The sequence below is a fragment of the Liolophura sinensis genome, chromosome 6 (assembly GCF_032854445.1).
Source record: "Liolophura sinensis isolate JHLJ2023 chromosome 6, CUHK_Ljap_v2, whole genome shotgun sequence".
Taxonomy (NCBI): Eukaryota; Metazoa; Mollusca; class Polyplacophora; order Chitonida; family Chitonidae; genus Liolophura; species Liolophura sinensis.
The window spans coordinates 5,277,143-5,299,275 of NC_088300.1; the positions used below are offsets into that span (position 1 = coordinate 5,277,143).

The 22,133-nt window shown below is 38.3% G+C and overlaps 1 protein-coding gene across 1 annotated transcript in view; it reads left to right on the forward strand.

Annotated features, from left to right (window-relative positions):
• The window catches only part of LOC135466258 (methionine synthase-like), a 32,253-nt gene extending 11,891 nt beyond the window's left edge, over positions 1–20,362 (forward strand). Inside the window, exons 13-34 of the mRNA XM_064743669.1 lie at positions 277–389; positions 603–743; positions 1,267–1,452; positions 1,843–2,022; positions 2,319–2,435; positions 4,331–4,471; positions 6,095–6,184; positions 7,528–7,626; positions 8,186–8,344; positions 8,696–8,799; positions 9,115–9,182; positions 12,091–12,211; positions 13,692–13,773; positions 14,005–14,103; positions 14,692–14,767; positions 15,493–15,648; positions 16,141–16,322; positions 16,585–16,721; positions 17,392–17,458; positions 17,983–18,084; positions 18,355–18,555; positions 18,788–20,362. Coding sequence (XP_064599739.1) covers positions 277–389; positions 603–743; positions 1,267–1,452; positions 1,843–2,022; positions 2,319–2,435; positions 4,331–4,471; positions 6,095–6,184; positions 7,528–7,626; positions 8,186–8,344; positions 8,696–8,799; positions 9,115–9,182; positions 12,091–12,211; positions 13,692–13,773; positions 14,005–14,103; positions 14,692–14,767; positions 15,493–15,648; positions 16,141–16,322; positions 16,585–16,721; positions 17,392–17,458; positions 17,983–18,084; positions 18,355–18,555; positions 18,788–18,874 — 2,708 coding nt within the window. The 3' untranslated portion in view covers positions 18,875–20,362. The remainder of the gene's footprint in view (positions 1–276; positions 390–602; positions 744–1,266; positions 1,453–1,842; positions 2,023–2,318; positions 2,436–4,330; positions 4,472–6,094; positions 6,185–7,527; positions 7,627–8,185; positions 8,345–8,695; positions 8,800–9,114; positions 9,183–12,090; positions 12,212–13,691; positions 13,774–14,004; positions 14,104–14,691; positions 14,768–15,492; positions 15,649–16,140; positions 16,323–16,584; positions 16,722–17,391; positions 17,459–17,982; positions 18,085–18,354; positions 18,556–18,787) is intronic.
• Positions 20,363–22,133: the final 1,771 nt, after the last annotated feature.

Genomic DNA, 22,133 nt, shown 5'->3' on the forward strand with positions numbered 1-22,133 from the left:
ACCAATATGTGTTTAGTCTTATTTTTGTTATTCTCAGTATGATTAAGACATTGGCTGGGGTTTTAATAGATATTTGTAAAAAGTCTTCATACCTAGACAAAATTTTAGACAACGTATAAATTCAGTATTAAGATTGTCTACATTTTCTGTAAATATTAAGGTATATTCTCCCGAATATACTGTTAATACATGTAGTTGAAATTTAAAATGTACACAAGTTCCTGAAATAATTCATTCCAACTCAGCTTCATTAAATTTGATTATCCCTTGTTTCAGGGCTAGAGCCAATGTTGATGGGTCCACACACAAATTTTGTGAATATCGGAGAACGGTGTAATGTTGCTGGTTCCAGAAAGTTTGCAAGATTAATCACATCTGGAAATTATGAGGTACATGTTATTGTGATACTAATTGCACTATTCTAACAAGTCTGATTTTCAACTGTTCAGAAGGCACGTACATGCAGGATCTTTCCATTTTTTTTCTTTCTTGCAAGGAATATCAAGTGAGTATTAAATGATGTAGTGAAATATTGTAAAAAGTAGCTAGTGAAAGAAACTGATATATCCTCTCAAGGCTCAAACTTGCCTGCGTTTATACAGGAAGCCCTGAATATAGCCAAGCTGCAGGTAGAGAATGGGGCGCAGATCCTGGACATCAACATGGATGAGGGAATGCTGGATGGGGTGACAGCAATGGCTCGTTTTTGTAACCTCATCGCCTCTGAGCCAGATATAGCCAAGGTAACCAAAGTTTGACTGTTGAATGCTACATGTATTTTGAACCTTTTTAATTTGGCTGCCATTCTGTGTTTATGTGCAGTGAAGTACCTTTCAACTTGGACATGCCATTTTCCTAAATATTGTGGAATAACATAAAACTTGGTATCAATCAACAGAATGGTTCATATGATCACAGACACCTTCCACCCTTTCTCCTCCTTACTTTGATATTTAGTCTTCACTTGCCCTACCCAGACAAACTCATGTCTGCTGTTTCCACAACATAACAACATAATTTTAAAAGTTATTTCAGCAGTAAATTGTAACACTCACATTATTTCAGCAGTAAATTGTAACACTCACATTGTTTTGAAGGAAAAAGTCACAAATTGTGTTTAACAAATAGAATTCTTTGGGCAGTAACGAATTGTTTTCCAGAGGGATGAAAAGAGTGAGGTAGTCCTAATACACAGTACACATATAGCACTTCTGATTTGCCGCATGTTTAGGTTTTGTACAACTAGAACCTGTGTTGCTTTTCTAGGTGCCATTGTGTATAGACTCGTCTAACTTTGCTGTGGTGGAGGCAGGACTGAAGTGTACTCAGGGAAAGTGTATAGTGAATAGCATTAGTCTGAAAGAGGGGGAAGAGGACTTTATCAAGAAAGCCACGATGATCCGCCGCTACGGTGCAGCTGTTGTTGTCATGGCCTTTGACGAAGAGGGGCAGGTAATGCTACGTTCTTTTTTGTCCAAATCATTTGTTGTCTCAGTTATGTTTTATGTTAAATTAATTACTGAATTTTAGACTTTTTGCAGGTAGTAGTACAAATTATGTGTGTTTGAGTGTAAGATTTGTTAAAGTACTTGTTGTTATTGTATATGTTCCATCCTTGATTGAAGATAACAACACAACGTTAAGTTCACCTTTTAGTGCCTGGTCACCATTTTCTCATTATGTAGATAAATATTTTGTCTCTTGATTTCCGAGTGCTTTCTGTGTAGACTCATAGGCTCTGTATTAAAGTGTCAAAATGATGTTGGAAATTTCAGTATACTAAAAGCAATCAGTGAATGAATATTGGCCTCTGTACATGCACCTGTGTGATTTTCTTTCCAGGCTACTGATGCTGCTCGTAAAGTGGAGATCTGTACTCGGTCCTATCGTATCCTGGTTGACAAAGTGAAGTTCAACCCGTGTGACGTTATCTTTGATCCCAACATCCTCACCATTGCCACAGGCATGGAAGAGCACAATAAATATGGGCTGGAGTTTATTGAGGCTACTAAACTTATCAAAGTAAGCTCTGCAATTGGACCAGGACTGGAACATATTTGGCTTTAATGCTAAAATCAATGATTTGAGTGTTCCCTTTGTCACTGATACCTCTACATGGTTATTGCTTTGCACTTTGTATGTGGAAAACTTACAAGGATCTGATTGAGATTGAGGGAAAGACAACTTTTGACAGTGATGAACTTACACGAGGATATATCAATACATGTACATTACAGTATCAAAATATCACATGTACCAGTGCATATGTTCAAAAACAGTGTAGATTTCTGACCACAAGCTATTATTGTACTTGACAGTCCACATTACCTGGATGTAGAGTGAGTGGCGGAGTGTCAAATTTTTCGTTTTCCTTCCGAGGCAAAGAGACAGTGCGGGAAGCAATGCACAGTGTTTTCCTGTATCACGCTATAAAGGTGAGGTGATTGGTAGTGATCAGTAGGGCCTGCTGAGGGAATGAAGCTTTAGCACTGTTATTTACAGAGGCCTCAAAATAGCATACCCTGGGCTCAACAGTGTGCTGTCTCCCCGCAATCAATTTTTTGATCTCCTTAGTCTGAAACTAGGTAACCAATTGAACAACCCGATTTGATCACTTCACACATGTTTTCAGATTTTGCCATCGCTATTTGTTTCTAAGATTTTAAATTCATTTAAAAAGTTTGGCACAGCCTATAGAAAATGATATTCTGCAGATTTTCACTAAACTTCAGAGTCAAATTTTGTGGCCAGTCCGATTGGGGCAGCAGTCAACTGTAACAACTTTTTGTTCATAAGTGCTTCACAAAGCAGATTAGTTTGATGATAGCTATGAGGAGAACTGACCTTCTGAAATACTAAGATTTGTCCCTTATGCTTTAAAAGGAAAGACAGGCCCTTTCTTAAACATATTTCATTCAGAATCAGGGTGCTCAAGCTTTCTAAAAAGTATCTAGAAATTTTTCGATTTCTCAAAAATACTGGTCCAGTCTTAACACATAAGGTATTTATAGACAGGATAAGTCAGTCTACCCACGAAGGAAACCGTTTTATATCGTTTTGTCCCCTCCATACACCCCAAATTGACACACTGGCCTTGTGAGTGGGACGTCAGCTGAGGAAGTGGTAAATAGTTCAAACAGTGGAAGAAATAACAGGGCTATCATTCCAATGTGTGTGATTTTCAGGACAGCATCCATAATTGATTAATCCCTTTGGCTTTTATGACCAATATCCACAACTTTTTTCTGCCAAAGGTCATTCCACAGACTATGATATGGAAAATACCTTCGACATTAGTGAGCTAGAGTAAATGTGATGTCACATTCCTCTCTATAATGGTGACATTCGGAAGCTTTGTCAAGATCAAGTTTTCAATAGAGTTTGACTGGGTTGAAAAAATATTTTAAAAAATTGTAATGATGGTTTAAGATATTTTGAATTATAGTCTTTCAGTGAACATAAACATAACAAGGGTCCAGTCTTACACTTTAAGTTACAATTTTTAAGTGAATAAGAACCGAAGTGGCTGCACAAGTGGGCTATGTGACTTGTCATGGCCATGTGCCTTTCTCCATGTGTCTTTCTCCATGTGTCAGTGGGAAGATTCTTGGAATAACACAGTGCTGACAGATAACTTGCATGATCAGCTGGTTAAGAACTATGATAATGGCTAACTGTACATAATCTAGAATATTCTTTCCCCTTATTTGAAGAGCAGAATCTGGTCACAAGTCATTATGGATCCAGACCTTCAGCGTTCATGCTTGTTAATGCTACAAAGGCTTCTGTTTAAACAAAAAGTCAGCCATGGGAATTTTCGATAAAAATTGCAATTCCCAAAACATGTCATAAAGAGCGATGCTTGAGTTGAAAGGCTGAAATGTTACTTCTCATGAAATTATATATCCAGAGCTTGTGAGTGATTGAAAATTTGTTGACCAATGTGGTCGTAGGTTTGACTCCAGCTCTTTCAGGTTCAGTCTTACATGTAGTTAGAAGACTGGATGTACATGTATGGTAGCCTACCTGAGAAGGTGAGGTACGTGGCTCTAACCAGTTCCTCCACTCATACACCTGATAGTCTTCGTACAATGTATTAAAGTTAAATATTCTTGAATGGTGTATAAAACACCAATCAGCTCATGCCCAAGTGAAATCAACATGTAGATCAATCAACATTACGACCACAGCATAAACTTAACATGCATTTTGTGTATGTATTTCCTCAGTGTTTGGAACTGTGTAGTAATATTCATTAGAACAAACACAATATCTGAATGTATGACAAGATAATTGATGGAATATTTCAAGGTTTTGAATTGTGTTTCAGGCTGGCATGGACATGGGCATAGTCAATGCTGGTTGTCTGCCTGTGTATGATGATATTGAGCCCAAGTTATTAGAGCTGTGCGAGAATTTGCTGTGGGACAAAGACCCTGAAGGCACGGAAAAACTCCTAGCTTATGCTGAGGTATGTGACTTTATCTGCCTCATGGAAAACTCTTAACTTACGCTGAGGTATGTCACTTTATCTGCCTCATGGAAAACTCATAGCTTATGCTGAGGTATGTCACTTTACCTGCCTTATGGAAAACTCATACCTTATGCTGAGTTATGTCACTTTATCTGCCTCATGGAAAACTCCTGGCTTATTCTGAGCTTAAGGTCCGACTCGACTGTGTCCTAAGCACTTGGGTATGGGAAATAACGACAAACAGCATCTATAGGTTTGTTGATGGGACTAAGTGACAGACGTGACCTGTAGGATCCTTGGAGGGACTAAGTGACAGACAGCACCTGAAGATTCTTGAAGGGACTAAATGACAGGCAGCACCTGTAGGGTTCTTGGTGGGACTAAGTGATGGACAGCACCTGTAGGGTTCTTGGTGGGACAGAGTGACATGCAGCACCTGTAGGTTTGTTGTTGATGGGACTAAATGACAGACTTCACCTGTAGGATCTTTGGAGGGACTAAGTGACAAACAGCACCTGAAGGGCTCTTGGAGCGACTAAGTGACAGACAACACCTGTAGGGTTCTTGGTTGGACAGAGTGACAGGCAGCACCTGTTGGGTTCTTGGTGGGACTAAGTGACAGACAGCACCTGTAGGTTTGTTGTTGATGGGACTAAATGACAGACTTCACCTGTAGGATCCTTGGCGGGACTAAGTGACAAACAGCACCTGAAGGGCTCTTAGAGCGACTAAGTGACAGACAGCACTTGTAGGGTTCTTGGTGGGACTGAGTGACAGGCAGCACCTGTTGGGTTCTTGGTGGGACTGAGTGACAGGCAGCACCTGTTGGGTTCTTGGTGGGACTGAGTGACAGGCAGCACCTGTAGGGTTCTTGGTGGGACTAAGTGACAGACAGCACTTGTAGATTTCTTGAAGGGACTAAGTGACAGACAGCACCTGTAGGTTTGTTGATGGGTAAAGTGACAGAAGTCACCTGTAGGATCCTTGGGGGGACTAAGTGAAAGACAGCACCTGAAGGGTTCTTGGAGGGACTACCTGTAGGGTTCTTCGTGGGACTAAGTGACAGCGAACACCTGTAGAGTTGATTACGTGGTCTTTATGTGTATATGAAAGTTTTTCCCTAGCTTTTAACATGAATGTGAATGTCATTGTATAATACCCCACGCACACGGCCATAATTTCATCGGGATATACTTGAACCCATTTAAATCGAAGCGATGTGTAAAAATGCTTGAGTTCACATGACCCTGTTGCGAAGTCAGTTTTAAGTCAGTTCAGGGATTTGTCTTTTCACACAGTCAGATTTACGCCAGTTTAATAATTGCAACATCATCCTGACCAACATATCCAGGACATTTGATCCAGTGACCGTTCACATGTCACAGACTCAAGTCCTGAAACCGGCTTAAAGTCAAGTTTGTTAGCTGGGTTAAATAAACTAGATTAAATGCTCCCACCTTGCGTTCACACAGGCGACGTCAAACTGGCTCAAATCCACTTTCGCAAATTAAACAAGTTAAACTTTGCCTGTGTGAATGAGATATAGGAGGCAGTAATTACTTTGTAATATCATTAGTGAAAACTTTCATCGTTCTGGTGTAATATTTGATTTGTTATTAGAGTTTGGGCAAAGATGCAAAGAAAGCAGCAATCAGCGATGAATGGAGGAAAAAACCAGTTGAAGAAAGACTGTCCTATGCTCTTGTCAAGGTGAGTGAGTGAGTGCTTGGGGTTTAACGTCGTACTCAACAATTTTTCAGTCATATGACGACGAAGGAATCATTAGGGTGCATGTACGTGTAATGTGCCTCCTTGATGCAGGACGGATTTCCACCGCTCTTTTATTTAGTGCTGCTTCACTGAGACGACTTACCAAAGGTAAGGAAGCCGCCCCGCCGGAGCCATTATACTGATACGGGTCAACCAGTTGTTGCAATATCCCCTTCATGCCGAACGCCAAGCGAGGAAGTTACAACTTCCTGTTTTAAAGTCTTAGGTGTGACTCGATCAAGGATTGATCCTGGATCTAGATGTCCCGAAGCGGATGTCAAGGTGAGATGTTAGGACGTGATGAAGGCCTGGTGGTAAAGTAACCTAGTGGTATTAATTGCAGCAGTTGAAGTCACAGTGTTCAATCTTGATTTGTAATTATAAACCTGTGTGTCTTAAGAAATATATGGCATGTAAAGGTATGGTACATAATGATCACTTTCTGAGGGTTCTTATGTCTTGAAAATTACTAAAAAGAGAATCATGACACTCACAGGTTACATTAAACATGCAAGCCCTCAGGTCAAACTTACTTTTTTTTATTTTTTTTTTTGCAGTAACTGTTTTCTGGAATTTGCTCATATCTTGAAAACTAATTTGAGGAGAATCATAAAACTCAGAGATTACTTGGTGAATGTCAGACGTTGGATCAGATTTGAGAGCCAACCCAGTCCTTGCATAAGTTTAGGATACTTTATGGGCTGTGTCATTCTCATAGCTTGTTCATTTCTGTGCAGTAACCCTAAATATTTCCCAGTTTGTATAAAATTTTGTGTGCCGCGAAGTGTGGCTTGTGTTATGCAAACTTAAATTCATGCGAATCATCACGCTTCGCAAGGCGAATTTGATGTCAGTGCTTAAAGGCTGACACATTTATGTTAGCCGTTATAGCACCAGCCCAAAGTATACAGTCACCATCAATAATTTTGGCGGCTTGGATTTCCCAATTGCCAGCTGTCTTGTGTTGTACCTGTGTCCTGATGTACTCTATTCTTCACACTGACTTCAGTAGAGTATTTATTCTGTTTTACCATACTGTTCTGTGACATCATTTTGAGCAGCGATTTTATTGTTGACTTGTAGAGAAATGTTTAAATATTCATGTTTAGTTGTCTAATAAATGCACTAGTATAGGTGTAGAGATAAACTACATGTACTTGTACATTTTAAAGAACTACAGGCCGAGACATTTGTATTTGTTTGGCAACCATTGTCACTCCCATTAGACTGTAATAACATGGTCAGGTTGTGAAGCACCACATTGGTGACACTTTTCTTCTCAGGGTATAGACAAATATGCTGTGGAGGACACGGAGGAAGCGCGAGCCAACACTGACCTCTACCCAAGACCTCTCAATGTTATTGAAGGCCCACTGATGAAGGTAAGCGCAGGAAAATAAGTGCAGAGATATGCCACATACAATTTCTTTTTCTCTGTTACTGCAAAGTGACTTACATGCCAGAAAAAAATTGGGTGAAGTTTCTTGAGGCTTTGTAAGGCTGTTTAAAGCCTTGTTATGCAGATGTACACAAGGGCTGTAGAAAACTAGATTCTGCTAATCATGTCAAGTTTTTAGACATGATTAACAGTACATTAAATCAATTTAGTGCTCCTGAACATTTGAGTGGAGTAAAGTCTTTCTGGGTTAGAAGAAGTAAAATTGATATCACCACATACATTTGTAGGCTTGTGATAAATTTATTTTGTATGCCAAACTATTTAACTTATTTGATGTTTGTTGGCTGCGAATCTTTAAGGAGGAAATGAGGATAAAACACATCATCTTGCCGTGTACCTGACAAATCTACAGTCTATACAGGAGGTGTACATGCAAAAACCTTGTTGAGATGAGGTAGCTAACATTGCAGTTGTACATCCTCCTGTCGGTTGATAAATTGATTTGTATATCACCTACATTTTGCTTACCTTGATTTTGTCAGGGAATGAGTATTGTGGGTGACCTTTTTGGGGCTGGTAAGATGTTCCTGCCTCAGGTGATCAAATCGGCGCGGGTGATGAAGAAGGCTGTGGCTTACCTGATTCCCTTCATGGAAGCGGAGAAGCAGGCTAGAATGGAGGCCACAGGGATCACTGATATGGTAAGACATTTGTACTCCACAAACATTTTTGTGTGTGTCATGACTCATAAGCTTGATACATTACATACTATCCTAAGGCTTGTACAAGACATTAGAATGGTGTTTGAAATATCTTCCGTGATGAACACTGTGTAATTGTTACAGTATAATACACATGCCAAGAAATAGCTTTTTTGTTTTAGCCTGAATGCATTATTTTCTTGTTGTGCTTTCTCAGCAAAATTATTGACTTGGATTTGTAGGAGTAATTTCACATTATGGTATGAATGGAAGCAGTATTGTAGTTAATGTCTTTGGCCTTGTGATATGAAGAGTCTCATGTTCATGTCTGTCTCCCTGCTTTAATCACAGGAATCTGCATACCAAGGAACGATTGTGCTGGCCACTGTGAAAGGAGATGTACATGACATTGGCAAGAATATTGTTGGTGTTGTACTGGGCTGTAACAACTACAAGTAAGTTATTGGTAGTTCAGCTTGGTCTGAAACCAGTTGTTCTAGTTTACATGTTGTTTGTTAAAACCCTGTAGGATGGTACACTGTAAATGTCCACTATCACTACTTTACTTTTTAACTTGTGCTGTGAACCTTTTCCTCGAAGGTGTGTTGTGAGGCAGCTGTTTTGGTCCACAATGTTTTACATCTGTTTACCTTTGGTTATTAAATTCTCAACCTAATAATCTGATGTTGGAATTTGTAAGTGTGCAACGATAAGCAGATTAGAAGTCTTAATACTGATCTGTATATTTTATTCATTGTTCTTGTCTGTAGGGTGATAGACCTGGGTGTGATGTGTCCATGTGAGAAAATTCTACAGACAGCCATAGCAGAAAAAGCAGGTATGTTCAGCAGACTGTCACCTAATGTCTGGCCTGTAAATGATGCTTTTCATTGTCTTAATGCTTTCCTCATAAGAGATCACTCAAACTTTTTAAAAACTCTGGTGGATAAATCAGTCAGAATCAAGCAAAATGTGTCAAATGAAAATGGTAAGCTTAGGAGAAATACAGTAATTTGGGTTGTTACCATTGCTGGATATACATTTAGTGGGAAGGAATACCCCATATGTACAGTTGATAAAGGGAAGAGCTCAAAAGTCGGAACGGACAGCTGTCTGTTCTGGAACAGACTGTGTCCAGTGCATGGATATGCCTTGAGCTAAAGGATATGCCCACTTTGTTGTATGTCTCATCAGCTGGACTGCTCCCTTTTTCCTTCCTGCCTCTCTGCTGGAGTACGAAGATTGGCTGCAGGACTGATGGAAACTTGGTTCAGCCATGAGGACAACAACTTTTGTTACAGGCTGCTCACATAACTGAACACTTTACCTTATTCACTCCATTTACTAATCTAAATTGTACAAAGTCTTACAGTTACTTTTCTCCGCTGATTTAAACAAAAAAAACAAACTGTTTTGGCATGAATGATATTTTAGCAAGTCTTTAATATCGCTCAAGCAGATGGTACATCTTAATGGGTGAACATATACCAGATTGTCAACTACAGAAATACACTTGCCAGCGTGACATCGGTCTCTTGAGGAAGCAAACCATGCTTGTAAAAACTTGTAAATTTGCCACGAAGATTATGTATTTGAAACAATGTTGAAGTTCTTTGTTTGGTCCATAAGCTATACTGTAGGCCTACATGAACATATTTATTTGGTGATTTTCTGCAAAATAAAACCACAAGTGTATGATCCTGTTAGTTATCAGTTTGAAATTCTGTTACAACACAAAAAGGCTTGGTAGAATTAATAAAAGACTCCAAAACAATGAAGGTTCTGCCCAAGCCATAGCTTTCTGCATCAAACATTCTGGGCTATTCCCTTGCGCTGGGTACGTAGGAATAAAATCTATTTGCACACTGTTAATTTGTATACCAGTACACTCAGACATTATTACACCTTACCAGTGTAAGCTCTAGTAGCAGCATACATTGTGTGGAGATTGAGGTATCAATCTATGTAAGCCACTGAGTATTCAAATATAAACAAATGCAGAGTCGGCACCATATGCATATCCCAATCATGGGACTTGTCCATCACTACACCTGTAGACATGATCCAACCACCGTCGTTGTATAAGTGAAATATTCTTGAGTACGGCGTAAATCAAATAAATAAATAAATAAAACTATCCGACCACTGATGTATGTTACAGTACCTTCCATGGTTATGAAATCACTTAAGTACACCCAATTCCACCTTTTTTTGTGGTGGTTGAATTCACTGAAATGCCTAAGATACAAGGAGATAAATATAATCGGTTTGCATATGTATAAACTCATTCCGTCTGTTGCTGAATGTTGTAATTCACTGTAGAGGTGTATGTGAATTCATAAGTCTGCTAGACTAGATTTGGCAGCACATCTCACAATGAAAGTAAAACCACAAGTCACATCAAACGATAATTTCCTCCCCACTGAGGACAAGCCAGAGATTCTGTCCCCATCAGCTTAGTATGGTTGTCTTCAGTCGCTGACAGTGAGCCTCAAAAAGGTGATTCTTTCCATACATGCACAAGTGTATAGACCTACATATGCACAATGTTTCTGTGACACAATGTGAATAAACAAAACTCTGTACAGGGATTTAATTTAATGTACGGTCGAAAAGCTGGATGTACAGTTTGAATTCTTGTAGAAGTCAAGGTGTTATCTTGTGTCACCACACATGTACCATGAGCCTATATGGTTTACAAGTGTTTTATCAGCCATGGAGATATTTTCTTACCAACATGTATCCCAATGTTCAAAACATTTCAAACATGAGTCTGAATTTACAGTTATTTCCTTCCCCTCCATCTATTTATATCTATTGCATCTGAATGCGTGATGGCATATTGCGGTTTTATAGCCCACATTGCCCCCCCCCCCCCCAAAATGAAATCCTTCAGTACAGGTCAGTGTGTGGGAAACTTTCCTGATGTATTCTGAATGAGTTGCCAATCAACCATTATTTCTGCCAAAACCATACAGTTGTGATTATTCCAAGGAGTGGGTCACTGAAAATAAGTAAAATAATTGGTTAATGTTGAATTCTTTGAGCAGTCAGTTACAGACACGTGACTGTGAGCTCATAAAAAATGTTAACATCTACAGAAATTAACATTAACGTTTACAGAAATGCATAGTTTAGAAATTGTTGCAATGTAGTAGTACATGAGGCTTGTGATGGGTGTATCTCTACGTATGCATCCATTTTCACACCTGCCAACACCATGTTCAGGTATGACTAATCACAAACATTTAAAACCAAGCTTGCAGTCTGGATGTTTCAGTCCGCAAATGCTTCCTTTCGCCTAAATTTTTTTTTATTGCTTGGTCAGACATGTGAAATGTCTTCGACTCCAATCTCCGTCACCTAGACTAGATTTAGATTGAGCTTGAATGGAATTGATTGTTTGAGACTGACTTGTCTCCTGTCAAAGCCCATCCCATGCATGTGTGTGGTCATTTTGACCTGCCGGTTATGCCTACACAGCCCGCCGCCTATTCTAGAGATTGGCCACAAATGGCAGGGATCCTACATCAGCACGCCACCCTGCCCGATCCGACGTTCCGACTTATGAGCTCTTCCTTATTACTAGTTTAACATGTCCTGAATTCTGATGTTATTGGCTTCAGTTAATTGATTAAATTATATAATTAATAGTGACTAAGTTACAGGCTGTTTGAATATTTGTGTTCAGATGCCATCTAATGTTACCTGTTACTTAGTGGTGCATTATTTGTTTGCTGTTTTAGACTTCATTGGTCTCTCTGGGCTAATTACTCCATCATTAGATGAAATGATTCATGTTGCCAAGGAGATGGAGAGGGTGGGATTTAAAGTTCCTCTTCTGATTGGCGGAGCAACAACTTCTAAGTTTGTACATTTAGTTTCTGCTGTGATTTTTTTTTTATCTTCTTGACTGTTGACCATCAAGTACTTCCTTTTGTTTCACAGTCAGAGTATTTCTGGACTGTTTAGAATTGGAGCAATTTATTTCCCTCAAAAGGCTGCAATGCAGCAGGTTAACTGGACATCTGTGTTGCTGGACCAGTAATGTAGATGCCATAAGTGCGTTTGAAACCAGACTCGCTGGCAAGGATATGTAACCAGTTACATGCTTGTCCATTATTCACAGAAAAATGATTTTATTTATACTGGTACTGATGTAATACTCAAAAAGCCAACCCACATTTTACAGGTGGATAGGGAGAAAGTAAACTAATAGTGGCATGCTATTTACATACATATCTTGTTTAAAAATCCTTTTTTGGCTGTTGTCATTCAACTTTTGTCTTAAGCCTTTTCACATGAGGCTGGGTTATGTATGATTTTGAGGGAGCTCTATAGCAAGGCAGATAGCCCTACACTACAGCAGCATCTCTTGGTGCCCTACACTACAGCAGCATCTCTTGGTGCCCTACACTACAGCAGCATCTCTTGGTGCCCTAATCTATCAACCAGCCCACAGTATGTTAACTGAGCTGGATCTCAAGATCAAAGCTTTTATAGACCCAACTACAAACCCCCATGATTTTAGAAGGCTTGGAAAAATCGCTTTCCATTTCCTGGGTTTTAAAGATCCTGTACAAACCCTGAATATTTCTTGGATCCACTTTTTGCTTGGTCAGTTTCTCTGTGCTCTCATTAAGGCTTTTGTCAGGCTTGAAGTACTCAACATGATGGTAGGAAAAGTGAAAATATTTGAAATCCACCCTTCACAAATATGGTGTACGTATGCATGTACTTATATTACTTTTACACGTGTTTGTAAAGTGAGAAAGTGGCTCTAAACCTGAAACAATGTGTATGGATACCATGTGCTATCCATTTGCAGTCTTCATACCATGGCTTGCTAAGTGGTTCAACATTTTTGGGCACATTCGCTGTTTTTCCATTGCTGTACATGCAAGGATAAACTATAAAAATGGAAGCTGCATGTAGAAGTAACATAAAGGCAGCCATTATGCCATTAAGGTTGGTCTATGGCATTTGTAAGTGCATTTGCTGAATGCATCCCATCTGTGAGAAAAACTGAAGTAAAAGTAAAAAATTTTTCAAAAACTTGATACCACAATGAAAAAATGGCTAGACTGAAAAGCCTCTGCTTGTCTTAAACTTGTCTGTAATGACTCTAGGCCCATATACTACAGCTGGAATGTCAGTATCACCCAAAGTGTGATCTTTGGAGGAGGATTCTGTGATTAGTCAGTGAGCCTCTGAAATTGTTGAGAATGTACATTAATATAATTCATAATTGTACAGAAAAATTTGAGTAGAACTTCTTGCTCTGCAACAATATGAACAAGGAAAATAATGTCCTTTTAGGTAGTTTATGATGATATTATTCTTTCAGGACACATACAGCCGTGAAAATAGCTCCCAGATATTCGTCACCAACAATTCATGTTTTAGATGCATCAAAAAGTGTTGTAGTGGTGAGTATTGTGATGTCAGTTATACTTCTTGCTGCATGGTATAAGTGCGTGAGCAAGAGGTCAGAATGGTTCTGTAAATCGTTTCGAAAGATTGTTGCGTGAGATTAAGCAATGACAAAACTTACGACTTTGAAAGCGCAGGTTTTTGCCTGCCTTTATGCATAAATCAGGATTTGTTTAAGGAAATGGTTGATCAGTGAATAAAGATAGTGGTATGTGTCTGTTTTGCAGTGCTCCTCGTTACTGGATGATATCTGTCGGGAGGAGTTTCTGGAGGAAGTGAGTGAGGAATATGAGGAGATTAGAGATGAGCATTATGACTCCCTGAAGGTAAGACTGCCAAAACTGAGGAAATTCATTGTAGAGGTGAGAATCATCGTGATTCTCTTGATTGGAATCTGTGAAACCCAAAAAGTTAACAACTGTGAAGAATTTCGTAACAGGATAAAGGTTGTATTGTGTTGTGGTCAGCAGGAGATGAAAATTGAGAAGGTTTTCATGAATGGTGTTAAATTAGATACAAATTTTTAAGTTACAGTGATGTGTAAAACATGGATGAGTAGTGCAGTAATGCCATCAAGAATGAGAAGATGAAGACAAGCTTGAATCTGAGATTCAAAATTTCAGAATCGTAAAGAGGGGAAAATATTTGAAAATTGATATATATATGTGATTGTTGCATGATAAATGGAGCACAGAAGGCTGCAATCCAAAAGAACAGTACGGGTATGCATGTTCTTCTGTCAAGAAATGCCTGCTGGCCTCAAAGCTATTACTTTTATTCTGTTATATATGTGTATCTGTGCAGAGGGTGTGGAGTATGCAGAGTTATTTCAACAAAATACGGTATGTATCATCTGTAAATTCATTTACATACATTTACAAAATTACTATTTTTTTTTCTTCTAATGTTGTCAGGATCGCAGGTATCTGTCATTAGAGCAGGCAAGGAGTAAAGCTCTGGTGATAGACTGGCATGTTGAACCTCCAGCAGGTAAGAGTACGGTAGACAGCCATGTATAGCAACCACATACAGGTAATTGTGGGGCTATGGACTCTTGGGTTCTTGAGAGGTTGAAGATTGAACATCTGAACACAAAGGGTTTCTAAGATTTATCTAAGGCATACTTGTGCCAGTCATCATAATTGTAACATGTTCTTGGTTTACAAATCATTGAAACTTGTCAAGTGATGTTATACACAGGCTGTGAACAGAATGTTTCTGGGAAGAAAATATACTGAAGTTTGCCTTCCAGTATTTTTTTGTCGTTAGGTACATGTATACCTTGTAAATTTATCCGGTGCTTTTCCATGTAGCCTGGTCTCTTTGCATTGTTCTCATGGTATGGTTTATTAAATGTGATGACAACTCAGCATTTTGAGTAATTCTACACAACTGACCTCTAATAGATTCCAGATAACAACACTACATTTACTTTTTACCTAATTCTGCAGGATCAAAGGGCATGTAATTAGCTACTAGTTAAGAATTTACATGAACAGAATAAAACCTTACCCTGAGGATAAAGTGACGAGGCTGTATTTCACTATGTGTGACCTTTTGACAGCTATCAAACTGTCATCGTTTCTCTGGTTTTACTCTGTGCTGTAAGCCTTTTATATGAGTGTGTCACTCAAGGCCTGGCCATTAACCTCCAACCATAGAGCTGATTGCTGTGATTTAAAAGGAATAAGGCTAGATAAATGCTTCTCTTCCAGCTCCCCCATCGTTCACAGGCTTGAGGGTGTACAAAGACTATGATCTATCCCTACTCATCCCATACATTGATTGGAAGCCATTCTTTGATGTCTGGCAGCTGAGAGGGAAGTACCCCAATAGAGGTTACCCCAAAATATTCAAAGACAAAGATGTTGGTGGGTGTATTATCATGTGTTTTGAATTAATTTAGGTTCCTGAACATTGCATGCATATTGAGGGGGGAAAACACCGTATTGTGTATAAATATATTTCGTGGAGTACATGTGTAGTTCACAGAGTAAGTTTATCCACTATGTATCCTGTCTTATAATCTGTCATAAATTAAAAACAAACTTTGCCAAACTTCAGAACAAGAATGAATTAAAAATTCAAACACAGTGGCAGGTGAGTATTATTAGAGTATTATGGTTTTCACCTCAGTTTTATGTTTTAGTAAACAGTGTTGATGTTTGTAATATTTTGTAGTACATCTGTAGTACTACAGCTGTACATGTGTATGTTGAATTTCCAGCACTGAAAATAACTATCACAAAACAGTGACACCACCTGAGCTACCAAGTTTGAGACAGTTATTTCAGTGTCGAAAATTCAGTACACGTGTACATTGATGTAGTCTGTGCCTAATGATGTTTCCTTTCTTGTCCAAGGTGAGGAAGCTCAGAAAGTGTTCAGAGATGCCCAGACCATTTTGTCAAAGATAATCAACAACAAACTGCTTCGTGCCAGTGGTGTTGTCGGCTTCTGGAGAGCTAACAGTGTTGGTGATGACATAGAATTGTATAATGAAGACTCTTCAGTGGCAGCCAGGTTCTATGGCCTAAGACAACAGGTTTGTGTTATATATGCCTGTACAGGCACATGTACCTCTTTGTCCCCTGCCCAGGTCTTTGTGTCTCAGTTATTTACTACTCACAGGTTGTTTTATTGTTACACTAAATGGATGTTCTACGTTGTTAAATGATAAGAAACAGGCAGAAAATTCAGGATTTAGGGAGATTTATTTGGCAGTTCCTGAGAGTTTCAGAATGTTCAGACGTTTCAGCACCAGTCTCTTCCTTGTTTTTTTGTAAGACCACATGTGTTTGTTACAGGCTGAAAAAGACGCCCACTCAGATGAACCTTACTACTGCCTGTCTGACTTTGTGGCCCCCAAACAGACAGGGCTGACCGACCACATTGGCATGTTTGCTGTGACAGCAGGACACGGGGTGGCAGAAATGTGTAAAGGGTAAGCATCACAGAGGCTAAACAGTTGTGTTTGAGAACTAAGGGACAGGTTAAACAACACATTTGTCATATATTCTACTAAGTAGTATGGAATGTCTGCGTTGTTGTGGTACCAATGTGGACCAGTAGGTAGTTATGGTGTTATTCAGATTGAAGGGGACATACAGGTTTGGTAGTTAAAAACAGGGAAGGAATGTGTATTGTAGTTATTATACAAGTACTGGCTTGCACATGCTCAACTCACAACCCACGTGAAAATAAAAATGGTAATTCTTAATCCAGCTTGAAAAGTAGTAATTTTGTGCTATTCACAGTATGGATGATACATGGGTATAAACATATCTTGCTATGATGTATAATTTGATTTCAAGTATGACGAAGAGTAGTGAATGGGGTCATGGAAATATATATAGGTTGATCTACTGAGCTGCATAACACATCACTGATAACTGTAACACGTCCAGTAATAGAACTAGCTAGAACTAATGAAATATTCGGTAACAGTTTAAAATATATTATCTTATGTCATCAAATTGTGAGTAAAACTTTGTTTGACAAGATCTGTTTTCACATGACATGATAAACCATCAGCTATAATTAGTTTGCTATATAATTACCAATTCAGTCTTAAGACCGATGTTTGATGAGCTTGCTGTCCTGGACTGTTTAAGGTTTGAGGCTAACTTTGATGATTACAGCATCATAATGGTGAAGGCCTTAGCAGATCGTCTAGCTGAGGTAAGAAGGATTGCCTAGTCACATTGCCTGATTGGTCATATTTTGTTCTCTCTTAACATCTGTTTTTTTTTTTGTCTCCTTACATGTATATTTACAGGATAAAGTACAGATGGCTTGTATCTGACCTTCAGTTTGGCATGTACTTTTTTAAGGGCTCCTCTATAAATGGTCGCCTACCAGTCTGCATGTAAAATTATTATTCAGTCAAATATGCTATCTAGAGTATCTAGTTTGGTGATGTGACATCTGGAGTATACAGTTTGGTGATATGACATCTGGAGTATCCAGGTTGGTGATATGACATCTGGAGTATCCAGTTTGGTGATATGACATCTGGAGTATCCAGTTTGGTGATATGACATCTGGAGTATCCAGTTTGGTGATATGACATCTGGAGTATCCAGTTTGGAGATAGGACATCTGGAATATCCAGGTTGGTGATATGACATCTAGAGTATCCTGGTTGGTGATATGACATCTGACTTTTTCTAAGAGACATTTATTATTACGATGTACTGTTTCAGGCTTTTGCAGAAGAGCTTCATGAGAAAGTAAGGAAGGAGCTGTGGGGCTACAACACAGAGGAGGCCATGAAAGCTTCAGACCTGCACAAGATCAAATATCAGGTAGGTCAGGAGAAAACCTGTGCTGGTCTGATGTACTTATGTGGAGTTTGATTTTCAGTGGTGAGTGAAAATGTTAAAATCTAACAAATCCTACATATGCTCCAGGATTGGGAAATTGTCATGTAAAGTCTTACAAATACAAGTGTCAGCCTTTACGAGTTTCGCTGCCCAAACAGTCATTGTTATACAACAAGGCTAAATTAGACATGTCATTCGCTCATATACATGTATCTGTCTGTCAATCAAGTGAGCATGTATCCATGTTGCCAGGGAATTCGCCCCGCCCCTGGATACCCCAGTCAGCCTGACCACACAGAGAAGGAGACAATGTGGAGACTGATGGGAGCTGACACAGCTGACATCACTCTGACAGAATCTCTTGCCATGCATCCTGCTGCCTCCGTCTCAGGTCTCTACTTCACACACCCTCGCTCCTGCTATTTCTCTGTTGGCAAATGCACGAAAGACCAGGTCAGTCAAAATACAGACAGCAGAAAAATGATAACTGATGGATTACCCCCCCTATCTATGGCACACTTCATGTTAACTTAAACTAAGATTTTTATCTGATGAAGAACAAAAATGTGTACGTATCTAAAAAAAGGGTTAAATTATGCAATTTGCGGCTATTCAAATTATTTCTCTTGTTGCGTACACAGTGAATACACCTGTATAATAATGGTATTTTTACTGTAAATTACAGATATATGACTACGCTCAGAGGAAGGGTATGGATTTGACCACAGCAGAGAAATGGCTAGGACCAAACCTGGCGTATGACACTGACTGAAAGGCTTATATTGATTGTTTTCATAAAATTTCTGTAGGGATTATAACTTTAGACTTCAGAACTGTACTCATATTCATTTTCATTTTCGCCTGTTGAAATATGTAAATGCTATTTCACAAGCCACCAGTCAAATGCAAAACATGCAGAAATTTTGTTTCTGTTTGAAATATTTATTACATAGATATAAAACCCAAATCTGTATTGGCTCGTAGGTGATAATTTTGAAACTTGTCTTACCTGTCATCAAGATTCTTGTTTTTGTATTATAGTTTGACTTGTGTAATGTATATAACACACTAATAGTAGTACTTGTATTTACAAAATATTTTAACCATTGAAACAATGCCAGTATATGTCCCTAGTTTCTGAAGACTTCTACTGTACACCCTACTGTATGTGTATGTGAGCTCTCCTGTCAAACAATAATAGTGCAAGGAGACAGGAAATGCTTGATTTGTAATTATTATTACACATTGTATGATGTGGACTAACATAAAACTACGAAAAAGCCTATGAGTTTATCAGGGTAAAAATGGCTGTAAACTGAGGTGACTTTTGTAAGGCCCAACATTGTTGGGGGAGAGCCCAAATTGGGGATACTAAGCCTGTCCTGTGTTCCCAGTATGTTCATCCTGACGTCATTATGAAATATTCCCCACCAAATGCATAAAATATGCATCAAAGATGAAAAAAATTCGTATTTTTTCGTCCATAAAAAAGCCATTCGGGTACTCTTCCTTTTATTGTACCTTTTCATATATTTTTAAAGAAAATGCATATATTTTCTCTGATGTCGAATTTTTAATAAATATTTTCCTTTTATTACTCTTTAAGACTTGCATTTACAGTTTAAACGTCCCTGTCCCACATGTGTAGCTGATGTATAATGTTCTGGGTAAAGTTTTTGAATAACATCTCTGCAGTAGATGTTAAAATACACCTGTAGGCATTTACATGTATTTCTCAGCAAATAATGTTATGATATAGCGATTATTTATAATCTTTTCCCCAGGAACAAGGGGGAGATTAGTGAGCTGTGGTAATGCACGATGTTTTCACTGTCATTATGCATATCATTTCTGTCTAGATTTACACAGTTAAAATATCTGTTACACAGACAAAAACTAGTTCAGACAATAAATTGGTGTGATTTGGCAACCTGGTGTCCACTATGAGGAAATGTGTACTTTAAAAATTTGAAAAGAAGGCCTTGTATCACTAGATCATAACTATGGTTAGTCAAGAAAGATAGTTCTTTACTGTATTGTTATTTGAAATACCTCACCACAGTTGTCTCCCTTGAACCATGTACCCTTTGGTTAGTAATACTGTGTCTAACAGTTAAATTGACAAAAATGGGTGCTCTTAAGAAATATCAAGTACTTGGCGTTTGTGTTTAGCGCCACATCTCCGGGTCCACGCTTTGTTATGGTTGAGGACCTCGTGCTAGCTTTGTGAAATTGTTTCACTAGTGATGATCAGTATAAATGGTAAGTTCAGGGAATCAGGGATAAGATGCAGGAATCGTGGATTACTTCTATGAAATGCGTGTGTCCATTTTGTGTGACATAACTGTGTCATCCAGTGTGCTTTAAAGGAGAAGAAAACATAGAAATGATTCCAAAATCAGATGAAAGAGCGTGAAAACTTATTTGCTATATTTTTGGGGTCTTTTTTTTTTTTCAAGAGAAGAGGGTATTTGAAAATATTTTTTTATGGTGGGTTTTTGGGACCAACTTTTGGTATTTATTGCTGTTACATAATAAGGTTCTAAATAAGGATGTAATACTTGTCTAATAAATTTTTTTGAATGTAAGTTTAATGTTTGTATCGAAACATATGCATTTAACTTAAATTATGATAATATTTATGAACATGTTATAGACAAAAATATGATCCAAATTGAAGTTTATTACATTTGTTAGCTGATGAGAACAAATTCTAGTGCAAAAATATTTATTAATTCTGTATTACATCCTCATTTATGACAGTATTAAACAAAAACTATAAATACCAAAAGGTGGTCCCTATTAGCCACCATACAAAAATTATTTTCAAGTGTTTTTCAAGGAAAAATCGGAATAAACATTAAAGACCACATTTAAGACTAACTTTTCGCACTCTTTCATCTGAACTTTGTCATTTTTATGTTTTCTCCACCTTTAAATTTGTTCATAATTTTGTCATAAGCATGTTGAAATGTGTTGATTTCCATGTGACACCCATTCACATCTGTTATTATTATGCACATTATTTATGTTGTATCCAGATCAACTTTTGTGTGCGAAGGTACTTCTGCAACAAATCTTAAAAGCTGTCTGGATTTTCTGGTAGTCTAACTGTATGTTAATAGATGTATACCTTCGGCATCAAACACCAAAAGATGTGTGCGCTTGCCAGGACAAACCAGGCGCGAGTTCGAACCCAGCCTTGGTATTTGTAGTTTAGCCTGCTCTCACTGTGTGTGGGGCCTTGGTGACAATAAGCGATCGACGACTCTCTTGTGACCATTGGCTCAGGCTAACGCTCATTGAAGAGCACCAGCCTTCCACAAATGGAGCAATTTGTTCTCGTCTTGATTGGGCAGCAGTATTGTCGAAGTGATGTTTAGCTGTAATTATTCATTCCCTCTCTTTTCTTCTACTCAGAATGAACGGCCATCAAATGAGTGTAAAATTCTGGAGCATGTTGTTATGTATTTTTTCAATTAAATACATAAAAATACTCATATGCTCAAATACACAGTGTGCCATTTCGCAAAATTCTGATCAGTGTTTGAGCTATCAATGGTTTGTGGAACTTTTAAGTTTGTTTAAATCATCCCAAAAGATATCGCTCTGTGAACTTATTGTTAATCACCAATTTTTATGGGGACATATCTTAAAAGTATAAACATGTGTAAATTGTTTGAAGCGAGACCTATATTCCCATTTGGTTATCTTTGTTTGGGAGATACTTATGTTGTTTTTAACAATACCAAGTCTTTATTTGGGGCCACTTTGGAAAAAGGTAACTTAGTTCTTGAATTGGCAAATGGGTATTGTAGTCCTTATGTATTTTCTCACAAAAAAAGATAAAAACCAGAAAAAGAAAATTCAGTTCCGTTTTATGGACTGAAATGATTAATGAAATCTAAGCAGGAAGGTTTGTTTTATACGTGTAATATAAACAAAAACGTAACTTTTTGATAAGCTTGTTAATCTGTTAGTCTAAATTGTTAAGTTTTATGAGAGCTAACCCAATGCTGCAGTTGTTGAAG